General features: G+C 41.2%; 1 protein-coding gene across 3 annotated transcripts in view; it reads right to left on the bottom strand.

The window, feature by feature from the left end:
- The window catches only part of PLEKHG5 (pleckstrin homology and RhoGEF domain containing G5), a 214883-nt gene that overhangs the window by 186260 nt on the left and 1342 nt on the right, over positions 1 to 27281 (bottom strand). Inside the window, exons 1-2 of one of the 3 annotated variants that reach the window (XM_075279965.1) lie at positions 8307 to 8409; positions 6668 to 6744 (exon numbers count right to left, since the gene is read on the bottom strand). In XM_075279965.1, the coding sequence (XP_075136066.1) occupies positions 6668 to 6744; positions 8307 to 8310 (81 nt within the window). In that variant the 5' untranslated portion in view covers positions 8311 to 8409. Of the gene's footprint in view, positions 1 to 3330; positions 3404 to 6667; positions 6745 to 8306; positions 8410 to 27281 lie in introns of those variants that run through there. The other 2 variants (XM_075279964.1, XM_075279966.1) reach the window with 2 other exon arrangements.

The raw sequence follows: 27281 nt of genomic DNA, 5'->3' as shown, positions 1-27281 counted from the left end.
GCCACTATGGGGCATAATAGTGTGTGCAGGGGCCACTATGGGGCATAATACTGTGTGCAGGGGCCACTATGGGGCATAATGGTGTGTACAGGGGCCACTATTGGGCATAATACTATGTACAGGGGCCACTACAGGGCATAAGAGTGTGTGCATGGGCCACTATTGGGTATAGTATTGTGTGTAAGGGCCACTGTGGGGCATAATAGTGTGTGGTGCAGAAATGTAGTTTGCGCAGGGAGGAGGAGTATCTCAGGGAGGAGGAGTAACTCTGAAAGGTAGTCACAGTGCAGAGGGATCTACCCTATTCTCATTAGCACAAGGAAGTACAAGAAGCAATGGGATGAAACTAAAGGGAAAGAGATACAGATTAGACATTAGGAAAAACTTTCTGACAGTGAGGGTAGTGAGAGAGTGGAATAGGCTGCCACGGGAGGTGGTGGGCGCTCCATCAATGGAAATCTTCAAGCGGAATCTGGATAAACATATAGCTGGGATGATTTAGGAAAACCTGCACTCGCAGGGGGTTGGACCCGATGGCTTTTGAGGTCCCTTCCAACTCTACCATAAAAAAAAAAATAAAAAAAATAAAACTCCAGAAGGAATGTTTGTTCTCATCAGACAACTTTTGTCTGCTGAGCATTTTGGTAAATGCTCGGTATTGGGCTGTATTTTTAAGAATGGCAGGTAGGTTGGTAGCGGGACCTGTCATTCCACCCCCCTCCAGTCCACACTTTGGGGACGTTCCGGCAGCGACTCAGAGAGTCTGCTCATCAAGGGAGGTTTAAGAAGAAGAGGAGGGTTCAGGGGGAAGGTCCATATCAAATGTTCGCCTTGGGGTCCAGCTATTCCTAATTACGCTCCTGAGTGTATGTAGGGAACATTCATGTCCATATACAAAGAAAAGTCTGCAGAATGTTTAAGTATAACATGTATATGGCGCCATAATTATGACGTCTGTGTCACTAGTTTAGTTTTTCTACTTAAAACAATTTAGAAAAGTAAAACTCAGGTTTTTTTCTTTACATAATGTCCTGAACATCCAACAACTAGTTATCGTCTCTCCTTTATCTTATCCCCTACGGTCTTGTGTAAGATTTAGCTGCAGAGACATCTGGTAACATAAATATAGCGTATGATATTATTATTATATCTGTACGGTTTCATTTATGCCTGTAAAACTAGCAAACTGTTTATGTAGCAGGTTTATATTATCTTCTAAGGAGATGGGTTCAGTGGGTAGTGTAAGGACAGAGGTAAAGATGTTATTTTTAGGACCAGACCCTTGAGATGTTGTTTCGCAGCAATGTAACTTGCTGTGGGTATCTTGAGAAGAGAACGCTTCTGTCATTGTGGGGTTTTTTCTTGGTTGTGTGTTGAAGGAACAATAACCTACAAAAATGTATTTGAGTATTGTTGTGAAGCACCAAGGAGTCAAAAAGGGTCTAAAGAACATGTAAGAATAGTAAAAAGAAATCATGTATTTAGCCCAAGAACAAAAATACGAAGATAAAATAATTTGTTGCTACCAGCAGTAACCATCAAGTATAATGCCAGCCTGATGACCCACCAAAGGCAGGAGGTGCCCACTCATACAAGGGCCTACACAATCCTTTCCAGCACAGGCGGTAACCTCTAAACATCCTTGACAACTCATTTCTATATAACGGTGGCAGAAGTGATATGTTCTGTATAGTAGTATACAATGGTAATATAACAATATAGTGCTACTTTACACTGGGAGAAGCATTCTTTGAGAGTCTACCATCTTTCCTAAGCATACTTAAGGGTCACCACTGTGATATAGAGCACCTTACAGTGATAAACAACATACCTTTGTTATATAGGTCACTTTGGTATATTTGGAATAAGGCAAATTCAAAGTCTTATCCAAGGAGTGGGCCTAGAGCTTGGCTCCACTCATACCTTTACCATCTCTTACCCGCACCACCCTGAGCAGTGAGACTTGATGCTCCCACTGTTATAACATCACCCATGCTACTGGAGCAAAAGCAGTACTCCCAGGACTGAAGACCCGCCCCTAGTGCACCAACTACCTCATTAGTATAAGACTTTAAAGTTGTTTTCTCCAGTCTACATAAGTAACATTGATAGGAGAGGTATGTAGTATGTCACTGTAATGTGCTATGTTACATGGTGGTGGTAGCTAAATATTCCTGGGGAAGTTGATAGACTCCCTTTAAAAGAGGTTTGTCACGTACAAAATGCCTCGTACCTTTATGAGTAGAAGAAACATTGTGGTCTCAGTAAACAATATAGAGATAGTCATATTTTATGGATATGTAAAGCAGCTGGATTGGGGTGGGTCAGATCTGCCCACAGACACCCATGAGGCAGACAGAGGCTTAGAAATGTCATTCACAGATAAAGGGGCATTGTTAAGTGGCAATTCCAGAGGAGAGCAGGAGCACTTGTAGCCATCCATAGGCAGATCTGGCAAATCTTGGGCCACCCCCCAGCCGCATTTGCAGGCTGATTTTCATAATCATAAAAATATGATTTTCATCCACACAAGGCATTTATATATAAACTGTATAATCTGCATTTCTTACTGGGGATGTTGAGAAGGATAAGATTCAATGAATTTGTAATCTTAGGACATGCGGTCTTACCCAACTCTTCAAGGCATCATACATCATCAGGGAGTGTTAAACACTAAAACACAAGGGGCTATATGCCTTTAAGGCATCTCCTTTGGCTGCTATGGGGAACATAGTAAGTGGAAGCTTCGCCTTAGTTGACCCTCTCCCCTAACAAAGCTCCACCTCTTCTGTATTACAATAGATAGAAATGTGGTGTTGATGGATGGGGCAAACAAACACTGGACGCCGACCTCCACCAAATTCTGCCTGTAGACATGGCCATTCAATTCACAGTCATTTTAGTGAATTTTTAGTTAACACTGTCAGATAAAATTAAAAACGCATGCAAAGCAAAGACGATCAAAATGTCAGAATTTCTACAGGTTGTCAAACAATTTTGGACAATATTTGTCTCTTATCTGTGGACCACATCTAGAATTGTAGGTGGGTGGTGATCCAGATCCAGCACCAGAAGAGAAGGCCATGTACGTTATGGATACATGGTCCCCAAATCCATGGCATGTTTGGTGAGAAGACCCAGCACCAGGAGGGAACACCATTTTTATTTATCTACATGCCCCGTATATACGGAATCAGAAGAGCCAGCACCATATAGTAGACCTATGACTGCATTTATCTACCAAATCTCACATTGCAGTCGATAGAAGAATGGTACGCATATGTATAGACAGGCAGAAAAGAATAACATAAATGTATTTCCATCCCTTACCTTGACATCATCATCTTCCATGCTGCAGACAGACATTTTCTGGGTGAGGTTTTACTGTTTTTACTATTAGAAGCCAGCACAGCGTTTGATCTCCAGCGAGATAACCAGCACTAATTCCTCTAAGCTTCACAATAAGAGTCAAGTGGATTAAGGCAAGTCCTTGTCACTTCTGGTAAGTTTAGATGTAACATCCCTATAATCTACATGGTCAGCCAATTATAGACAGACATGCCACCCAATAAATGGGTAACTCAATTGTATCCACTTACAGCAGGTGTGGAAAAAATGCTGCAAAGTAGGAATGCTTAAAAAAATAGAAGTGGTAATAATTTATGAAATCTAAATCACATCAATATTTGGTGTGACCGTCCTTTACCTACAAAACAGAATCAATTCTTCTAGGTACACTTGCAGATGGTTTTATAGGAACTATGCAGGGAGGAAATTCCAAATATCGTGTAGAACTGGATGTAGGCTTGTTCCAATCCTTCTGTCTCTGATTGTAGTCCCAGACAGACTGGATGATGTTGTGAACAGGACTCAATGGGGGCCCTATCATCACTTCCAAGAGTCCTCCTCCAAAGGGCGGTCACACCAAATATTGATGTGATTAAATTTCTCTTTTATTCATTCGCTTCATTTTTTTAAGTTACAAAAACACGCTATTAATACTTCTATTTTTGAAAGCATTCTTATTTTGCTGAATATTTTCCATACCAGCCTAAAGCTTTTGCACAGTAGTGATGCCAATTCTACTACATATTAGAAAACATCTTGAATGGCAACTTCCCAATCAACTTTTATGAACACAAAGTCTTCCTTAGTTTCCTCCAATGGATATGAAATAAAAAATAAAGCAAATCTGCAAATAGTCTCAGAGACATGGATGTGCATAAGAATTGGATGCTCAAAATGGAAGCTAAGGAGACAATCACATCACTTTTTATGTAGATTGTGAGCCCTACATAGAGCTCACAATGTACATTATTTCCCTATCAGTATGTCTTTTTGGAATATGGGATGAAAATCCACACAAACACACAAACTCCTTGCAGATGGGTTTTTGCCCTTGGTGGGATTCGAACACCAGGACCCCAGCGTTGCAAGGCTGCAGTGCTAACCACTGAGCCACTATATGGCCCCAATCACATCACTTTTTGATCACATGTTTAATGGATACGTTTTACGGATATAAAAAAAAAACATGAAATCTGATGGCCATCTGTTTATATAAGATCAATATTTAAAGATATATATATATATATATATATATATATATATATATATATATATATATAAAATTTGTTTGGTTTTTTCTGTTTATCAGAAAAGTAAGGGTATGTTCACACAGAGTTTTTTGCAGGTGGATTTTGACGCAGAATCCACCTCATAATCCACCTGCAAAAATACCTCCCATTCATTTCAATGGGAGTCACTCGCAGTTTTTTTCCACTAATGATATTTTCAGCTAACATAAAAAAAAAAGTAAGGGTGAATTCACACTGAGTAAACGCTAGCTTATTCTGAACGTAAAACACGTTCAGAATAAGCGGCGTCTAAAGCAGCTCCATTCATTTCTATGGGAGCGGGGATACGAGCGCTCCCCATAGAAATGAATGGGCTGCTTCTTTCACTCCGTGCAGTCCCATTGAAGTGAATGGGGAGTGCCGGCGTATACGGCAAGCTCTGCTCATGCCGGAGCGTACACGCCGGCACTCCCCATTCACTTCAATGGGACTGCACGGAGTGAAAGAAGCAGCCCATTCATTTCTATGGGGAGCGCTCGTATCCCCGCTCCCATAGAAATGAATGGAGCTGCTTTAGACGCCGCTTATTCTGAACGTGTTTTACGTTCAGAATAAGCTAGCGTTTACTCAGTGTGAATTCACCCTTACATGACCTATCTTCATGCTATGTCAGCCGCGGCGTCTGCAGCTTGAGACACCCTCCTGCTTAGGCCCATTCATCCGGACCTAATCAGGAGCAGGATGCCGCAACAGAAAGCTACACGAAAAAGCCGGCGCCGGAAAGTGATTCTCTTCACTTTCTGCCATGTGAACTTACCCTAAGACATACCCCAGAAAATGATTGGTTTTTTTTATATTGATGCTACATGAATGGTTGGCTTCCGTAAAATGGATCCATTATATGGTTGATGAAAACATAATGTGGATAGTCTGGCCCCTTATGCTAGGTTTACACCTTCGTCTGGGTTTCTGTTCTTTGGGTGTGCTTGGGGACAATAATGGGGTCTGATGGGTTTCCACTGAAAAATGCAGAAAAATACGGAGAAAAAAGTCCTGCTTTTTCAAGCAGATTTGGGGACTGAATATACAAGAGGTGCAGATGTGAACCTAGCCTTAACAAAATGTCCTACCATACTGGGTTTACAGTTCTTATGCACATCCATGTATATCCAGGGTTTGAATTACAAAACCTCAGTATGTGGTCTGATCCTGCAGTCACCTGTTACTCACTTTCTCTTGCTATCTCCATTACTATCAGTAAGATGGAGGTGAGGGCAGAAGGAAAGAAATAACCTTGCAGACATAAGTAATTTCCGTTGTCTTTAAACAAGTGCCCCATAGCGCTCTGAAGCCGGCCTCGGAGTTACGTAATGAATTTACACTTACTTTCAAAGAGGTTTAAAAATAGGAAAAAATCTAAATGTGGGGTGAACCTCAGACAGACACGATGACTTGTCACTGGCTTCACATTTGCATTCTGTTTTCATTTGAGCAATTTTCTAGCAAAACCACCTCGGTAACAAACAAATTGAGCTTTGTCTATGTAAGTACTTCCTTCCGACACACTCTATCATCAGATGAGATAATGCACCCTGGGTTTTTCAGTTTTAAAGGGTTTGTACTACACATAAATCTTATATTACTCTGTTAGATAAGGCAAAACATTTAGTTTTTTCAATTGGATTTACGTAAAAAAGAAAGTTCCTATGTCTAGATAATGCTGCGTCATACTTGTTATGGCGCTACCTGTTTCTCTTTTGATTCCCTCTCAAATAGAATGTCTACCTAATGTGTCCAGTGCTGGAATTGCTTATAGTGCCCCTATTAGTATTGACTGGTCTGCAGGACTCAATGCACTACTGAGCATGTGCGACCACCAAAACTGGACACAATAGGTGGATGTTCTGAGGGGGAAAACAAAAATCAGCAGGAAATACCAATCAGGGTAAGATGGCATATAGTGAAGTAGTAGTCACCAACCTGTGGTTCCTCAGAATACTATAGCATTGATGGTTATAAAATATATCTCAACTGGAGCTTTGTAAAAAGTTTAGATAAAAAAAAGAAATCTTTGCATATTGGGCACCTACCTTGGTCGCTCGTCGTTTGTCTATGCAGTCAGAGTTCTCACAGGTCAGGACTTTGTCATCAGTGGCTGCACGCTCATCTGTAAAACATAAGAGTGACAGTTCTGACAATAGGAGTGATAAAAAAAAATACTGCAATAGCTTGTCAGAAGAACAAGATCACCACTGTGTGACATCACTAATGTGGGACATTACTACTATGTAACGTCACTACTATGTGATGTCACTACTCTGTGTGTGATGTCATTGCTGTGTAGCATCACTGCACTGGAAAATAATTACTGTGTGAGAGTACCACTTGGTGAAGTCACTGCCATGTGACGTCATCATTATGTGAGATCACAGCTGTGTGACGTCATCATTATGTGAGATCACTGCCATGTGACATCATCATTATGTGAGATCACTGCTGTGTGACGTCATCATTATGTGAGATCACTGATGTGTGACGTCACACAAATGCTAGCTCTCTAGTAATGATGATACCACACAGAAAACATATGTAATAGTAGAACTAGAGAGTGAGTAGATATTGAAGCTATCAATATAAGGCCACAGCGATCACTTGCGGTAAGAACTTTCAACAAAAAGGGGCCCTCATGGCCAAGAACTGTAATCCCTGGACAACCCAGGGACTGGATGCCTTTCTTGTACAGAACAATATTACAGGTTATGGATTCTAGATTTAGGACACGAGATAAAGACACGTTGATCCAAGGTTTTTATACCGACTGCCAGATTGGAGTTTCCCTTAAAATGGGGACAATTGGCATAAGGCTCATGGGGGTTTTTTTGCCTTCCCCTGGATCAACACTGTAGGGGATTGTAGGGTTATAGGTTGAACTAGATTGCCTGATGTCTTCATCCAACCTCATCTACTATGTAACCCCTTTAATATATGCCATAATGCTTCTAAAAAGTGCAAAGAATTTACCATATTTTTTCTATGGCATAATGTTAGATTAGACAGTCTAAAGTTTTATCCTCCAGCATCAACCACTGTGATAAATCAGTTTAAGGTTAAGGCCGCACATAGTGAAACATGGATAAAAAATGCTTATGTATGTCGCTGCTTCTCTGCCGCGTTTTCCGCAATGTGTGGATGATATTAAGCAAAATCTCATTCGCTTTTCTGGTACTGTAAAAAGCTGTGTTTTTTTTTCCCGCTGCATTTCCATAACTACAAAAACAGTGCGTTTCCGCAGTATAGAGTCTTTCTTTTCTAATCTAAGTTTATCTAGTATTGGTAAATCCGCCTCTATATTTCACATATATGCTGCACATAGACTTTACCTGCACACAGGCACAAACAGGCAATTTAGCCAAGAACCAAAATTTGCATCCTATTTCTTGACTTTGTAAATGGCAGAATCTACAGTATATACACTTTGCATTGTATTGTATCCATTATGGAAAATAAGGGGAAGGATAGAATAGACAACATATCTAGAAAAACAAAACATTTCCGTCAAGGCATAAAATTAAACATTAATGTATATAAATAAACATATAGTAATAATAAAATGATTTGCAAGTAAATGGCCTAATTTTGTGAAAAACCTATGTTTTTGCCAGTATTTTACCTCCAGTGATGTTGTGCTGGTATGGTTGTGTGTCATGGATAGAAGAGATTTTCACTCACCCATTTAATGAGAGTCTATTATTTTCTCCTTAGATCTGAGATTGTCGCAGCAGCTGTAAAAATTTGCTCTCAGTAAAGCAGGAATCCTCAGTCTGGAAGGTTATGTTAGTAGAAGAGCGCTCAGTTCGGAGATGCAGACTGACTGAGAAAATGTGTTTATCTCTCCGAGCCTGAGAAAATGGAGCTGAGGAGCTGCCTGGCCTCACTGCTCATTGTGTTTGACATTAAAAGGCTTTGCATACAAAAAAAAACAAGCAAAAAATAAAATAAATATAAATAATATAAGAAAAAAATATTTTTTAAAAAGAAAAAAAAATTATGTGGCTCCACAGGGCTCCAATTTCCCCAAATCAAACACACAAGCTGGTTTTATCTAAATGTAGAAAAAAAAAAATTGTAACGATAAATTGATTTTCCACTGTACATAAAAGAGTCCGCTATGTACGGTAACTGAGATGTAAGTCTATCCAGGGAATGAGTCATTGTGCCTGATTACGGCCTGCCATATTATTAATGTACGCTGCTCTGTCTATATAAACCGAGGACACACAGCATAATTCACATGTCTGAATAGAATAATCTTAAAATATCAGCCTAATATTTATGTTAAGGAGCTCCGATAATTTTTTTCTTCCATTATGTACTTATTATCCCTATGTATATAATTCAGCCAGTATTACCTTATTTAGTTATTTCTTCCGATCTGATCCTTCTCTTTAAGTTAAGGATGGGCGAAGAAATTCGACCTGAAATTTCCAGAAGTTTCAGGTTTGCCCAAACAAGAAAATTTTGGAGTTCGTCACCCATTATATACTATTAGACTCTGGGATATCCTCAGACCCCAGAGTATAAGAAGTGGAGGCCCAGGGTGGTGATTAAAAATAACAAACACTTATACTCGCCTCGCTTCACCTCTCTTGGACATCCAGTGGACCCATGTGACGTTCTTTAGGCATCATACACTATTAGACTCTGGGATATACTCAGACCCCAGAGTATAATAAGTAGAGGCCCAGGGGAGGTGAGTAAAAATAACAAACAATTATACTCACCTCGCCTCACCTCTCTTGGGCATCCAGCGGACCCATGTGGCCTTATTTAGGAGTCATATGGCCTGTGGCTAATATCATGCACCTTAGGGTCACCAATGAGGTCTTTGATTGAGCCTCAGCAGTGGCCTCAGGGTATTTCATATCAGTAGAGGCTTTAAAAGACCTAAAGGGGATGTCATGGGACCACCAGACATTGCAAGGATGTTCAAGAGATGTGTGATAAGAGATAAGTGTTTATTTTAACTAAGGAGACCCCAAACTATAAAATCAGCACTTCCAGTTCTATCTGAACAAGTTTGGCCCGAAATGAATCGGATGGCTGAAACTCACAAGTATTCGTTGGAACTAACCTCATGTGGGTCTCCCATCTCTACTGTAATTGTGTCATGTTATGTCAGGGTGATCCCCTGAGAATGACACAACTTTTTATTTTTCAAGGGAGTCACCATCTCAGATAACATGCTTTCTGTATGATATAACTGTATGGACTGTACCTTACAGGACCTCACTAGAGATGAGTGAGTACTATTCGAAACTCCCGTTTCGAATAGCACGTTCCCATAGGAATGAGTGGACGCAGCCGGCACGCAGGGGGTTAAGCGGTCGGACGCTTCCATTCATTCCTATGGGTGCATGCTATTTGAAACTCCCGTTTCGAATAGTACTCGCTCATCTCTAGACTTCACCTACCACAGTTACTGCAGATTATTATACAGCTCCTTTCACACAAAAATGACCATGCAGCCTCTCTGATGGTAGCAGCAGATGTATGTGATACTGCAGTCTTTACATGACTGGGACTGAGTTACATACAGTACTAGACAGTCACTATACAATGTATGGAGCTGTACTGATAATAACAAGGCTGCAACACTCGCTTGGGTGCCAAACCTCTGCAATCAACAGATTGGCTATCGATAGTCAGATCCCCAAAGATCTTATACTGATGGCCTATTGATGGGCCCTTTAACACTCCCCTGGAGTACACTGTATCAGTACTAAATAGTCAAGGCAGAGCAATATGTTATTACCACGATTTGGATGATCCTTTGTTAATTATCATCATGTATTAACATTAATTAAGTCACTCAATCCTTGGAAATCTTACAAGCTGTAATAAAATCTGATGCAAGCAGCTTGTTGAAGGTTTGTACATAGTAAGGGGAGTTTTATTTCTCTATATTCTAGTAAAACTTGCAAAAAAAAATGAAAGGGAACCTGTCAGGTGGTTTTTCTACCATAGCCCAGCCCCATCATGAGCTGGATGAAGTACTTACCTTTCCATCACTGTTCCTATGTAATCTTTCTCTTGCACCAAAGTGAAGTTATAAATATAATGTTTGAAAGCTTAAAAAGTCATATGTAAATTATTCTAAGTAGTCACATGGGGCAGGAGCTTCAGCCTGGTCACACTGTCTGCTGATCACTCCTCCTGGGCGTGACTGATATATCCCTTGTGACATCAGGGAGTGAGGTCACGCCCAGGAGGAGTGATAAGCCAGGGGACAGTGTGACCGGGCTGAAGCTCCTACCCACTGTGACTACTTAAAATATTTTACAGATTACTTTTTATGCTTTCAAGTATTATATGTATAAATTCGCTTTGCTGCAATAGAAAGATTACAGACAAGCAACGATGGAAAGGTAAGTACTTCATCCTGCAGTTAAGGTGGAAAAAACACCTGACAGGTTCTCCTTAAGAACAAGGTGATGTAGATATATTGCACAGATGCTAGGCTTCAACCTATGGAGTCTATTCTATTCTAAAGGTATAGCCTCACTTTCATGGATGGTGTCAGCACCAAAAGATAAAAATTTGCTGAACCAGCCGGGCTCGGGAGACCCATGGCAGTGTGGCCTGGTATGACTACTCCTTATCAAACCAAGGGTCTGTAAGATAGACAACCCTAAAGCCGGCCCTGTGCATTGCATGCAGCTACTGGATAATGCGACCATAGAGTTGCAAAAGCTTTTCAGCCTTGCCCATTAAAGTGGACCTGGAAGCCTCCATATATTGTGAATCGATTGCAGAAACAGACCCATTCCTTCCAATGGTCGTCATTGTTGACAAAATATGTCAAAAATATTTCTGAAATCCTTGGGGTGGAAAATAGTTTGGCTTCAGTTAATATATTTTCCTTAAGCAAATCTGTGAAGTATAAATCTGCTCCGTAAGGTGATAACATTGTTTTCATGCCTCCTCTGAAAAGACTAAATATAGAAATGCATCAAATTATACTCATACACATCATTCCAGAAATTGTGCGGGAAGTTTGGCAGGATTATGGATTATCCCTGAAGAAAAAGAAACAGATAAAGTTGGAATTAACCCTTAACTGGGAGTCTTTTTCTAGTTTATTGAAACCCACTACTCAGGATCAGTCCGGCCAAGAGATTCTACAAAGAGCTTCTCTGGAGGACCCAGCAGTCCATAGAGATCGATAAGTATACTGCATTTTTCCTGTGGAGCTGTAAGGGCCCCGCGGTCAACTTAATTCCACTTCCAGATAATATATATATATATATATATTTATTATATATATATATATATATATATATATATATATATATATATATATATATATACTAGCTGGTACCCGCGACTGTAGAAGTGGGTATATACAGGCGCGGATAAGGTTTTCGTACTGTGTATAAGGTATGGGATATGAAATGTAACTTTGTATCTTGTTTTTGCTGTAATTCAGAGAATACGTGAGACTTTTGTGTTGAAGTTAATTTGTATTTGAGCTGCTATATATTCGGTGTTGTGAGAAACTTTACATAGTGACTTTGGGACAGAAGTATTTGAAGTTAACCCTTTCCCGCCGATGGCATTTTTTGATTTTCGTTTTTAACTCCCCTCCTTCTAAACCCCATAACTTTTTTATTTCTCCGCTCCCAGAGCCATGTGAGGTCTTAATTTTTCCTGGGACAAATTTTTCTTTATGATGCCGCCATTAATTATTCTATATAATGTACTGGGAAGCAGGGAAAAAATTCAGAATGGGGTGGATTTGAAGAAAAAATGCATTTCTGCGACTTTCTTACGGGCTTTGGTTTTACGGCGTTCACTGTGCAACCAAAGTGACATGTCCCCTGTATTCTGTGTTTCGTTACGATTCCGGGGATACCAAATTTATATGGTTTTATTTACATTTTGACCCCTTAAAAAACAATCCAAAACTGTGTTAAAAAATTATTTTTTGAAAAGTCGCCATATTCCCACAGCCGTAACTTTTTTATACGTGCGTGTACGGGGATGTATAGGGCGTCTCTTTTTGCAGGACCGGGTGTACTTTGTAGTTCTACCATTTTCGGGAAATGTTATTGCTTTGATCACTTTTTATTCAAATTTTTATCAGAATCAAAACAGTGAAAAAATGGCGGTTTGGCACTTTTGACCATTTTTCCCGCTACGGAGTTTACCGAACAGGAAAAATATTTGTGTAGCTTTATAGAGCGGGCGATTTCGGACGCGGGGATACCTAACATGTATGTGTTTCACAGTTTTTAACTACTTTTATATGTGTTCTAGGGAAAGGGGGGTGATTTGAATTTTTAATCCTTTTTATTTATTTTTTTTATATTTTTTTTTACTTTTTTTTAAACTTTTTTTTTGCATTTATTAGACTGCCTAGGGGTATTGACATGGGTGGGCGGTGTCGCGGATTGTCAGAGCGGTGGGGGTCGGCAAACATGGCTGCTCCGGAGCGTTAAAGAGAGCCTCCTGGAGTATCGGTAAGGTGAGGGGCAAAGTGGTAAAGTATATGTATATGTGATTGTGTGGGGTTAGGGGCGAGGCTGTAGAGGGCAATAGGAATTTTGTGGCTTGCTATGGTCCAAAGTGTGTGAGATTGCAGAGATGGTGGTGTGAGTTTGGGTTTTGTGGGGGTCCTGGCACAAATGTATGTGCACTATTGTGACGAAAAATAGCCTATTGTTTAATTGGGTGTATTAACTATGTTTGTGGAAAATTTCAGCCAAATCGGTGGAGCGGTTTTTCCGTGATTGAGGAACGAACATCCGAAAATGCAAACATCCAAACACACAAACCCACAAACTCACAAACTTTCACATTTATAATATTAATAGGATTGTCTTTATTCACATCAATAGCATATGATGCACGTCTCAGGTAAAGTGCATTAAACAAGTACATGTCAATGCACAGTAAAGTGCATATCTAATACAAAACATAGACACCATCATAATGAAATGTCCCCAATTAACCAATTTGCACAGATATGCATCAAGTTAAGCACCTATAGGGAGCCTATCACCTCCCCCAAGCATATTCACCTGTCACCACTGCATTACATAACACATTACAATGATAATAACATACCTCTATTATACTTGTCACTTTCGTATATTTGGAGAAGACAGGCAGCTGGTGCACTGGGGGCGGGCCTTCAGCCCTGGGAACACTGCTCTTACTACTCAAATAGGATGGACGATGAGTGAGAGGGAGGCGCAAGCAGGAGATTGTAGGTGCCTGAATGGTAAGAGCAGCGCTCCAGGATCTGAAGCCCTGCCCCCAGTGCGCAAGCTGCCTATTCTGTTACCTATTGTCATCCTATCCTATTAATATTATAAAAGAAGAGTTTGGATGTTTGTGTGTTTGGATGTTTGTTCCTCAATCACGCAAAACCCGCTCGACCGATTTGGCTGAAAGTTTCCACAAACATAGCGCAATAGGCTACTTTTCGTCACAATAGCGCACATACGTTTGTGCCAGGACCCCCACAAAACCCAAACTCACACCACCATCTCTGCAATCTCACACACTTTGGACCATAGCAAGCCACAAAATTCCTATTGCCCTCTACAGCCTCGCCCCTAACCCCACACAATCACATATACATATACTTTACCACTTTGCCCCTCACCTTAATGATACTCCAGGAGGCTCTCTTTAATGCTCCGGAGCAGCCATGTTTGCCGACCCCCACCGCTCTGACAATCCGTGACACCACCCACCCATGTCAATACCCCTAGGCGGTCTAATAAATGCAAAAAAAAAAAAAAGTTTAAAAAAAGTAAAAAAAATATAAAAACAAATAAAAATGATTAAAAATTCAAATCACCCCCATTTCACTAGAACACATATAAAAGTAGTTAAAAACTGTGAAACACATACATGTTAGGTATCCCCGCGTCCGAAATCGCCCGCTCTACAAAGCTATACAAATATTTTTCCTGTTCGGTAAACGCCGTAGCGGGAAAAATGGTCAAAAGTGCCAAACCGCCGTTTTTTCACTGTTTTGATTCTGATAAAACTTTGAATAAAAAGTGATTAAAGCAATAACATTTCCCGAAAATGGTAGAACTACAAAGTACACCCGGTCCCGCAAAAAAAGACGCCCTATACATCCCCGTACACGCACGTATAAAAAAAGTTACGGCTGTCGGAATATGGCGACTTTTCAAAAAAAAACAATTTTTAACACAGTTTTGGATTTTTTTAAGGGGTCAAAATGTAAATAAACCATATAAATTTGGTATCCCCAGCATCGTAACGAAACACAGAATACAGGGGACATGTCATTTTGGTTGCACAGTCAACGTCGTAAAACCAAAGCCCGTAAGAAAGTCGCAGAAATGCATATATTCTTCAAATCCACCCCATTTAGAATTTTTTCCCTGCTTCCCAGTACATTATATAGAATAAATAATGGTGGCATCATGAAGAAAAATTTGTCCCAGGAAAAATTAAGACCTCATATGACTCTGGGAGCGGAAAAAATAACAAAGTTATGGGGTTTAGAAGGAGGGGAGTCAAAAACGAAAAACGAAAATCAAAAAATGCCATCGGCGGGAAAGGGTTAACTTCAAATACTTCTGTCCCAAAGTCACTATGTAAAGTTTCTCACAACACCGTATAGCAGCTCAAATACAAATTACATTCAACACAAAAGTCTCACGTATTCTCTGAATTACAGCAAAAACAAGATACAAAGTTACATTTCATATCCCATACCTTATACGCAGTACGAAAACCTTACCCGCGCCTGTATATACCCACTTCTACAATCACCGCAGACGAAGTCGCGGGTACCAGCTAGTACTGTATATATAAAATACGTCCCAATATCAGCCATTTTTGATAAAACTATTTCCAGACAGGGAATACAATATGGCACAAAATGTCCCACTTTGGGATTCAGATGTTGGGCGTTGTGGTACGGTGTGGGGTCTGCTCTTATGTGGCTCTCCATATTGTTTCTACAGAACGTCTAAGAAAAAGCCCATTGAATACAGCATCTAACTGCGTTATGTCTTTTCTATTCAGTTCGCACCGCTAATGCGATGTAAGGCTGAAAAATAGCAGTGAAATTTAATTACTCGGAATTTCATTTACTTGTTCACTTTCATGTCTAAATTATTCTGTACAGAAATGCGCTCAGGGAATTTTAGGATAAAAATGAAAAAAAAAAAATCCCCACAATTCTTTTGATGTTTTAGTAATACTGTGTCATGCAGATAAAAAGAAAATCTCTCAAAGATCCAGGAGGGAATTACTACAAGGAGAGATTTACAAGCTGTAAAATTGTATAAAATGATAGAGTTGGAGAACGTTACAGGAGACTTGGCATATCAAGACCGAGGCTTTGACAGAAACGCACTGCTCAAACCCAGCCTGGAATGACAAGTCGGGAGGATTTCAGAACTTTAACAGAGGTTATCAAAAGTGTATTTCGAAGGGAATCCCTAAATATGGGGCGATAGGACAGAGCTTGGAGCTTTATTAGACTGAGATCTTCTATATTGAAAACTAGATAAAGAAAATGCCAGGTGCTTCCATATCATGAAGATCAAGAGGAGAATGCAAGCTATGAGGCCAAAAGTCAACCTTAAAAGATGGCTTAACCCTATTATGGTCCCTAAAGTGTTTCTCCTGTTTGAAACTACTTGCAATGTATACCATGTCTGGATGACTGTGACCTGGAATCTTAAATGACTTCTGGACTGGACACAAGCAATGTGTGGAAGAGTTACAAGTTCCATTTAGGATTGACAATATAAAGAACGGAGAATTAGAGACTTGTTGGTTTCATGCGGACTGCAAGTAGTGCTATGACAAGCAACAACATGGTCAGGTGAGCCAAGTTTGTCAAAGGCAGAAGATGTCCAGGTGAAGATGGATAGAAGAGCTTCTATGGAAACCTGTTCTGGAAGAAACTTATAGAGCCAGACCTCATTGATCTTAAGCAGACGGTAAATTTCCTGCAAATACAGGAGGGTCCATGAACGGGAACACAATGAATTGCTAGACTGGAGAAGTTTTGACTTAATATGACAGAAATGGATTACAAAGTGCTGTTCCTACCTCCAGCAATGACTCTAGAAAGTCTAATACTTACTGTTATTTTCATTAAGGACCACAGCAACATCGGGTGAGCCATGTTTGGCCAAGTAAGAAGATGGTCCATGTCAAGATGCTAGGAGAGTTTCTCTGGATGCTTAGTCTCCTAGGAGAAACCTAGGTCCAAAACATATTGCTTGAAAAAAAATCACTGGTGATCACAGAGTTCAGATTGTTCAAGCAAGGGAAACACCAATCTTCATTGTTTGGAGTAATAAAATGTTGAGTCACTTTGCAGTTTGATAACTTATCCTTCACAAATCCCGAGTTGTAACCTGTATTCTGAATGCTCCAGAGCTGCATTCAAAATGGTGCTTCTTGATAGTATATTCCTAACAGCAAAGCTTCCTGAAATTAAAACGATAAAGCTAGTGCAGACACTGAACAAGCAGAGAATACTGCAAGACTTAACAGGCTGGTAGAAGGGCCAGCTCTGTCCTGTGGATCCCACTGACCCAGTACAGGTGGTGGGTGACTGAAGGATACTGTCCATGGTGAGCTCCATGCTGGAGAACAACTCCCATCCCATGTATGAGACCAGGACAGCACTGGCTGTATAATCAACATCAGGCTAAGCAGAGATCACTCCACACAGAGAACTAAATGAGTCTTTCTTTTTCTTTTAGTTGCTATGACTCCTAGTATCTTTTCTATCTGCTATTCTGAGCTTGTATGTGTTCTTTAATAATCCTTTAATAGTCCCGCAGTGGGGAAATTTCAGCATGTTACAGCAGCATAGTAATACAGATACAGGATAATACACAGTAATATATTACAGACATAGACACACATGTGCTGAGAAGAGAAGATATACTAGGAGTCCGTAGCAGCTAAGGAACAGAAGAGAGAAAGAAGGAAGACTTCAGAATCATAATCATTTAGTTTTCTGTGCGGAGTGATCTTCGCTTGGTCTGATGTAGATTATACAGCCTGATCGCGGTTGGAAGGAATGACTTGTGATAGCGCTCCTTCTCACACTTGGGGTGAAGAAGATGGTCACTTACAGTGCTGCCAAGTGCCATCAAGGTCCCATACATGGGGTGGGAGTTGTTCTCCCACAAGGAGGTCACCACGGACAGTATCCTTCTGTCACCCACCACCTGTACTGGGTCCAGGGGGCTCCCCAGGAGAGAGCTGGCCCTTCTGATCAGCCGGTTAAGTCTATTTCACCCTCAGCCTCCTGAGCAGGTAGAGTCTGCTGTGGCCCTTTCTGTGCAGCGCCTCCAGGTGATCAGCCCAGTCTAGTTTATTATTGAGGAGCACACCCAGATACTTACAGGTCTTGACTATCTCAATGCATGTAATGCAATGCAATTCTTGTAATATATACTGTATTATCCATGCTGCTGTAACACACAATTTCCCCATGGTAGGACTATTAAAGGATTATCTTATCTTATCTGGTTGCTATGGGAAATCCATTGTTTCTCTTATGGTTTCCATAAATGATCTATAGTGTAACTAGAAAGGAAAACATTTTCACAGCTGGCCATCTCTGCTTGTCTCGAGTTAAGGAATTCACCATGGCCAAACCTCGGCAGAAACTTGCCCGATCCTCAGAGTTATGTGCATATTGAGAAGCTTTTCTACCCACGGTTTAAAGCCATTTGCAAATGAGACAATATACGACTGTGCACAGTCTTGTTACAATGAGAACTCACATGCTTGTGGCCGGCTTCCATTGGGTACAGACATGATACATTTTCATTTAGTTGCCCTGTTATGAATAATATTTCGAGCAAACAAGGCATTCTTTCATGAGGGCGAAATAAAACAATAAGGGTAGGGAGGAGGGGGGAGGGGAGCACAAACACGCTCATTGATGCTCCAATTACTTGGACATTAATGGGGCAAGAATGACCTTATTCTTCTGGACAGTAAACAAAAAAAATCTCTCCGGATCTGTTTCTACAGGTTGAAAAAAATATTTTTTATGTTGCTAAGGATTATTTGCTACATGTCAAAAATTATGTGAACCTAAACATAAGAACTTGCTTATCACTGCAGCCTGAAAACAGGATCATTAAAAGTGGCAAACATAGAATAGATGGGGCTTCAAAGCAAAGATCAAATTGGGCCTTCATTTTGTTGCCAGGTTTGGTATCCAGGGCAGAAGTTCCTGATGCCTCCTTCCCCTTCATACACTTTTCACAACCTTTAACCAATTCCTTGTGTCCTTGTTTTATCACAATGCGCTATAAATCACTGAGTTGCATTGACCTATGAATGCTTAAATGGGTTGTCTGCATTATATGTCTCATTATGGATCAGCCAGAAAGGAAAACTGCTGAAAAACTGACTCACACAGCTGCAGTCTGTTATAATATATGAATGCAGGTATGAGATATCAACCTGGAGTGAGAACAGGATTGCAAATTTTGGCACAATAGGACAGATGTATTAAAGGGGTTGTCCCATCACAAGGATCCTATCTATACTGCTAGTTTATGTGGATTTAAGACTTTTCCTAAATGCATTGCTTTATCAAAACTGCTTTGTTTGGCCACTATCTTAATTTATTCACTTCATTGTTTACACTCCGTTTCTATGGCCCTTGGGATTATCTGCTCATTTGTCAAGTGATATAGCTGCCTGCTCTCAGAGGAGGAGGGAGGGGCTGGGAGCAACTCTGAGCTGTTTGTGTCTTTTAAGTAGCGGAGCTTCTCAGATAGGGGAGGTGAGAGCTCCAGGATTTCTGAGCTCTTATCAGTCAGTTTAATTGAATTTGGCTGATAAGGGCTGAGATAGGGAGTCCGTTACCTCTGTATGTAATGCAAACTGACTCAAATCCAGCTTTGCTACATCAGCTTCACACTGTGGTAATTCATTTACAACCAATCCCGTGCAAGTGAAACCCCACCCACCAATGTGCCGAGAAAAGCAGGAAGTGAAGCGAGCACAACAGCCTGCAGGTTAGTGAACAAGCGTCATGGGAATACCCCTTTAAGGCCTAATTCACATAACCGAGTGTGCAGGCTGAGGAAGTCCCGAGGGGGCATCCAAGGGTCCTTTCCATTTTGATGAATGTAGAGGATTTCCTATCATGCTCCATGTCATCGGAACAGAATGGATCGGAAGCCCCCATCTTAGACAATTGTGTGCATGGGGGCTAATTCTCTCTTATATTTATACAGCTAGAATTAAGCTTAAAAGGGCTTTCCCAATTCATCAAAATTAAATTCAATAGGGCTACATATGGGGCATTAGAAGGAGTCTGTCTTGATAGACTCCTTTTAGCTTAACAAAAGTTTACTTAATGCTAAGGCCCCACGTTGTGAAACCGCAGCTAAAAAAAACTACGGAAAGAACGCAGCCGAAATGCAATGCATTTTTTTCCACAGAATTTTTCACGGAAAATCCGCAGAGTTCTCCTCTACAGATTTACTGCTTCTGTTATACCTATTTGGAAAATGCCAACGTTTCCGTAGGTATAATTGACATGCAGCGATTTAGAAAAACGGGAGCATTTTTGAAATCGCAGCATCTACTCAGCAGATATTTTTCTGCAATGTGTGGATGGGATTAGCCTGAATCCCATCCACTTTTCAGGTTCTGTAAAACGTTGCATAGTAGTAGTGTAATGATTGGAGTCAGGGTCAGGCAGTGCAAAGTGACACAGCTGGGAAAGCAACACTGTGCAACTAATGACAAAAGGGGTCGCAGGCCCTGCAGCTATAACTATGCTGTAATATCTGAGATGAGGCAGACCAATGCACTTCCTAATTGAAGTGCGCCTACCACGGCTCCTAACCTTCTATCCGGCGGCTAGGATAAGGGGAGAGGAGGCCCTGAAAGTCCTAGGGACTGGAGTCACGGGGTCACACCTAAACAGAAAGCACAGTGTAACTGCAATGCAAAACAAAGACTAAACAGCATGGAACCAGGGAGGACCACAAGTCCCAGCAAGACACAGAAGAGAAGACGAGGTCAGACGAGCAAGAGGTCAAGCCAGGAGATATAATAAAAGGTACCAAATCAAAAGACAAGGGATAGTCAAAAATACAAGCCGGGTCTAAAAACCAAGAAACATATGGAATACAAACAGACAGGGAATCAGACTGAGCAGGGGGACCAGGAAACACAAAGTGAATGGCTGGCAAGGATCCATGCCTGGGTGGGGTTTAAATAGCAGCAGAGAAACACACCTGTTGGCTAATGGCATGGAGACTGAGAGCAAGGAAAAGATTAACCCTTAATGACCTAAGCACACCCAATAGAACTCCTAACACGTCTCCCAGGGAGACGCCGCGCAGCAAGGAGACCGTGGCGACTCCGTATCCTGACAAGAAGTGACCTGACTCAGACAATGATTGGCTGAGAAAGAACGCTGAGCATTTCCTGTGTGTGTTGGACACCAGGAAGTCTCATGTGGTAAGGGCAGCCAATCACTGGTCTCAGTGGTCAATGACATTCATGGAAATGGATGCTGCACTAAGTTGACTGATGAACATGATATCACCCTTGAAGGACTGGCTGGGACTAGATTGGTAACATTGGAATGACATAACATGTGAGAGGTACACTTAAAGGGGCTCTATCATTGGGAAAATTATTTTTAACTAAACACATACTTACATAGCCTTTAGAAAGTCTATTCCACACCTACCTTTAGTATGTAGATTGCCTCAGTGGTTTATGAATGAGTCTGTTTTTATTCATATGCTAATTAGCTTTCAGCCAGCACAGGAAGTTCCCAGCAACCTCCTCTCTGCTATTACCTCCTATGTGTGTGTGCAAACAGGAAGCTGAGTCATCAGCATCCTGTGCTGTATACACCCATAGGAAATAATAGCAAAGAGAGTGCACCATGCATTGTGCACCAGTCTAATTAGCATATGAATAAAAACGGACTTATTTAAAAAACGCTGAGGCAATTTACATACTAAAGGTAGGTGTGGAATAGCTTTTCTAAAGCCTATGCAAGGATGTGATTAGTTTAAAATGACTTTTCCCAATGATAGAGCCCCTTTAAACATTGACAATTTCTTTGATGTGAAACACCACATGTAGCCAGAATTGTAAACCTGCAGAAAAATAGAAATGTCTGAATCTGCAGTGGATGTGTTGTTAGGTCCATAAAAAGTCACTGACGGGTAAAATGGTATCATGGAAATCAGATGAACGGACCTCATTATATTCAGTGGGGTCCGTCTGTGTTCATCCTATGATGTATCTGTCCCAGTCATGGTTTCCATTTTTCTGTCCCTATAGTACAGAGATGGTGAACATTTTAGAGACCGAGTGTCTAAACTGCAACCCAAAACCCCACAGTCACATGACAATTTAACCTTAATACTGTGCAGATCCACAATTGTGGTCAATTAAGGATGGTCTGTAATAATATAATTTGTCTGCTATAAAACAGATACTGTGTGATAAAAATAGTGAAGGGCCTCAACACAGTACAATCTGCTCCACAGTGGCCATACACAGTACAATCTGCTCCATAGTGGCCCATACAGAGTACAATCTGCTCCACAGTGGCCCATACACAGCACAATCTGCTCCACAGTGGCCCATACACAGCACAATCTGCTCCACAGTGGCCCATACACAGTACAATCTGCTCCACAGTGGCCCCCACACAGTACAATTCACTCCACAGTGGCCCATAGACAGTGCAATTTACTCCACAGATAAGTGCCCACAGAGAGTGCTCTGAGGCTCCCACACGTGCTATAGTTTCACCATAACAACTATAGTAGAAACCTTAAAGGAAATGTGACTTCAGCTCAAAGTATATCTCAAAGAAAACTGCTTATTTTTCCAACTCAGTAGTACTTTGGCCATGAGCTGCATGACTCCCGCCAAGTGTGAACAAGGCCTTAGACCCCATGTAACTAATCACGGGGTAAAAATGAATATTGTTTTGTCTGAATATTTATACGTATTGTACAAACCAACAGTAAGAGTTATACAGGAAGTTCCAGCCATGCTTTATGATTCTAGCGGATAATTTATCACCCTGTTCCAAGGCTTTATACAGTTTATAGTGTGTGGTTATCTCGCACCAAGTGCTGTGACTAAATCACTGTGATATAAACACTGGCACTGACTTTGATCTTTCAGGCCCGCTTCCACAGTAGCCTACCACTGTTTCTTTCAATCCAGCTTCAATGGCTTTGCTTTGTAAGACTTTGTTTTGTACTTGTACCCACATACAATCTATCTGATAATATCTAAAACATTAAAGATGGTAGATAAATGTGCAGACCAACCTGTGCTGGCGGACAATGACTTTTAGTCTGAGGCCCAAAGTTCTGGAAAATCTTTCTTTTTTTTTGTTGCAGATTATTCTGCATTTTTTTGAGCCAAAGTCAGGAGTGGATTGAGCAGAAGGGAGAAGTATAAAAGATTTCTTTATATTCCTTTATACTAGAATTATTTTACTTTTGAAGCCACTACTGACTTTGGAAAGCAAAAACAAAGTACAGCAAAATCTGCAACAAAAAAAGCAGCTTTTCTGCAAGGTGGGCCTCAGCCTAAAGAAGTCTTTCCTATCCATGACAATTGTAGGATATCCACAGTACATGCCACAAATGTCTCAGATGTTGCTTACACCTCTGGGACCCCAATGTATATCAAAGGTGAGAGGTGCAATAACCATTGTAGATGCAGTGGCCATTGGATGCTGGCACTCCGGATCTATTGTGCAGACGTCAAGACAAGGAGGTGAAGGAAGTGATCTCCCATACCCAGAAGATCTGGACAGGAAGACAGGTAAGTATGATGGAGTGGGGTGGTGAGTTTAGTTAGTTAGGAATGGCTAGGTGTGGGCAGGCTAGTTAGGGAAACAGGGAAGGGGTGTGAGGGAGGGAGGGGGAGGGAATGAGAGGGGGAGGTAGTTTGAGTCAGCTCTCCATGAAGTGCAATGCATTATGGTAGTTGTAGGATAAAAGAACAGTAAGCTACAACTGTAAACAAATGTAGAGCATGCCAGGGGCTCCCAAAGAAACCCAGAAATCACTCAAAACACTGCTAAATGTATACGGGTGCACTTTATTTACCCATTAATAGTACTAACACACCTTTTTTAAAAAAAAAACAAACAAACAAAAAAAAACTACTTTAAGGCTGAGGCCCCATATTACTTTTTTTGTTAAATAGATAAGAAAAATAAGCATATAGCTCACCACCTCCAGTTAGCTTGATAAGTCCTTATAATTCCTGGGTGCACGATCCTGGCCTCTGACTAAGGCACTTTGTAGTTGAAGCATATAGAAAAGGATAGTAGGATCCGCTCGACCAGGTAAGTTAAAAAAATAACTTTTAATCCGACATGGTTAAAAAACACACAAAAGTAAATAGATGTGAAATGACAAAAAAGAAGAAGCAAAGCTATGAGTAAGAGACCTTGCGTCTTGAAACGCGTCAGCTAGAGCTATCAGAATGTGGTTTTAATCACCATTTTTCTTCTTTTTTGTCATTTCACATCTATTTACTTTTGTGTGTTTTTTAACCATGTCGGATTAAAAGTTATTTTTTAACTTACCTGGTCGAGCGGATCCTACTATCCTTTTCTATATACTTTTTTTGTTGTAGATTATGCTGAGGTTTTTTGAGCCAAAGTCAGGAGTGGATTAAGAAGAAGCGAGACATATAAGAGCTTCCTAGGTATTTCCAATTCCTTCTGCAGTCACTCCTGGATTTAGCTAAAAAAAACGCAGCAAAATCTGCAACAAAAAAGCAGCTTTTTCACAACGTGGAGCCTCAGGCTAAATCACGTTTTGTTTGGAATACTCAAGTGTCCTCCTTTTTACACACCTTCAAAATTCTCTTGACAAGTCTATTTTAGAATCTTTTGTTACAACCCTGCATTGTGATGTCCCTCTGCTAGTCCTCCTGGAACTATATGAATGCATTAAATAAGTGGGTGTTACTATCCTATAGGGCAGTGATGGCGAACCTTTTAGAGACCGAGTGCCCAAACTGCAACCCAAAACCCACAAAATTTTCGCGGAGTGCCAACACGACAATATAGACTTAATACTATGCGGATCCACAATTGCGGACAGTTACTGACCAAAAATTACAGTCATGTGGGGCTTTACAGAGCTTTCAATAATACAAACAACGTTGTACTGAAATGTAAAGGTCTCGGCATTTGGTACTTTGAACAATTAATTTTCACTATTTACATCGCACAGGATCTGTTTTATAGTTACCGTGTAATATTCTTACATCCTGTACTAATATCACGTCTGCTATAAAACAGATACTGTGTGATATAAATAGTGAGGGGACCCCAGACAGTATTATATGCTCTGCAGTGGGCCCACCACACAATATTATATTCTCCACAGTACCACAGTAGCCCCCCAGTGTTATATGCTCCGCAGTAGGTGTGTCCCCCCCCCCCACAGGATTATATGCTCCACAGTGGCATCCACACACAGTATTGTGTGCTTATAAATAGCCCCCCCCCCAGTATTATATGCTCTTTAGTACACCCCCCAGTATTATAAGCCCCCCCAGTATTATACACTCCCCCCAGTATTATAAGCCCCCCCAGTATTATACACTCCCCCCAGTATTATAAGCCCCCTCAGTATTATACACTCCCCCCAGTATTATACACTCCCCCCAGTATTATACACCCCACCCAGTATTATAAGCCCCCCCAGTATTATACACTCCCCCCCAGTATCATACACCCCACCAAGTATTATAAGCGCTCCCCCCAACATCATATACACAGTGAGCCACTCTCATACTCACCCCTGAAGAGCCGCCGGCATCCACCTTCTTGTCACTGGCGGCGCTGATGACGTCATCGCGCCCGCGTCGGGGCAGAGGTCAAACTCTGCAGCCAGTGTAGGCCGCGGTCGCGCGATCCGCGGCCTACCCTGACAGCTTTCAGCTGTATGTGCATTTGCACATACAACTGAAGGCAGTGATCGCTCATCAACGGGGAATCCTGTACCGGATTCCCTGTTGGTGAGCGATCCGGGCGACCGCACGCGTGCCAGCATGGAGGGCTCTGCGTGCCCTCTCTGGCACGCGTGCCATAGGTTCGCCATCACTGCTATAGGGTGTCTCTACACATTGTGAGAGTATCCAAGATAGTAATACAGCCTATTCACCAATGAAACAATAACATCTAGTTGTCCATTTTTGCATACATTTCCATGAGGAATAGCAGACGAGCTGCACAATAAGATTGCAAGAGTAATACAGCTATTTACTAAAATGTAGACATATTGGGAGGTCCTCTTGAGGGAGACATCTTCCAGTCACACTCAAGGCTGGCCTCGTAGGCCCTATTCTATTAGCTAATGAGGAGAGCTTGTAAGAAACATTAGCTGTCATTGGGCATGGCCAAATATTACACGGTTGCCCATGCATCTGAATATAAGCCATACACTAGGGGTCTAAAGGGGCTCCTTTAAAAACATGGTCCTCTGAAGTGGGAGAAAGGTTCATAGGAAGATGTCCTACTGCTTTGTACTTTATCTGACCCTGACTACATCATGCACCTAGATCAGTCAGAGTATTACAGAACTATCTGTCCATATCCTCACGTGGAATAGAAAAACCCACATTTTGGTGCCAGAAGAACACCGGCTTTAGAGGTTCTTACCGGTAAATCTTTATCTAGCTTTGAAGGCTTCATATTCTTTCATCCATGATCAAATAAACATGAAAAGTTTCTGATCTCACAAAGAGCAACAAATTGTATTCTCAAAACCATTCCAAGCATCGGCACATGTAGCTAAGAAACACTGGGGCCTCCTCAAGACAACACGGCTGACTCCTACTGGACTGGACTTTATTCACTGTATATGACAACCAATGTCCTAGAGATTCTAAAGCTACACGTAAAATAGGCGCAAATTCTGATGGAAATATTAGAGATTTCAGGGTTTAACTATAGGGGAGAATGTGCGGGAATGACCAAGTCAACATTAGGAAGGGTGTGGGATGAATTATGGATGGTTTGTGGGTGACCAGGAGTCATCACCATGGATGTCGTATAATGAAGAAAAGCCAAGAACAGACCAGGAGACTCCAGTGTTCCAGCTGTAACTGACGCGTTTCAGAGCTCAAATCTAAGTCAGATATGATGAAAAATCTGTTCCGAAACATATCATACTTTAAGATAATTTTAGTGATCAAATAGGTACTTTTTTCGGAAAAGATAACCACTTCATCATATGGAGGTCTTCATGGTCTATGTAAGGGCAGACAGAACAACCTACAAGGGAAACAGCATTTTGCCATATATAATACTAGTTATACCCGTGACTTCATCCGCAGCCAGGCCCCCTTACCCCTTGTGTGCCCCACCTGCAGATGGCCAAACCGGCCATATATGAGGATTCTGAGGCACCTATGTTCTTTTCTGGGTGCCATTCTAATAGCGGAACAAACATCTAAACACACAAATTTTCACATTTATAATATTAGTGCGACCACCCCGGGAGAACCGTGCAGGAGGCTGGACTGTCACGGTGACCTTATAGGCACCAGAACTCCCAGGAGAGGTGCACAGGGTAATAGGCAGAGTCAGTTAGATGTGACGCTAGTTTTAGTATTGAGAAACCCGCTGGTTCCTGG

This window comes from Leptodactylus fuscus, chromosome 6 (genome assembly GCF_031893055.1).
Source record: "Leptodactylus fuscus isolate aLepFus1 chromosome 6, aLepFus1.hap2, whole genome shotgun sequence".
Taxonomy (NCBI): Eukaryota; Metazoa; Chordata; class Amphibia; order Anura; family Leptodactylidae; genus Leptodactylus; species Leptodactylus fuscus.
The sequence above is the reverse complement of the archived record's forward strand: the minus strand, read 5'-3'. Positions and strand labels throughout refer to the sequence as shown.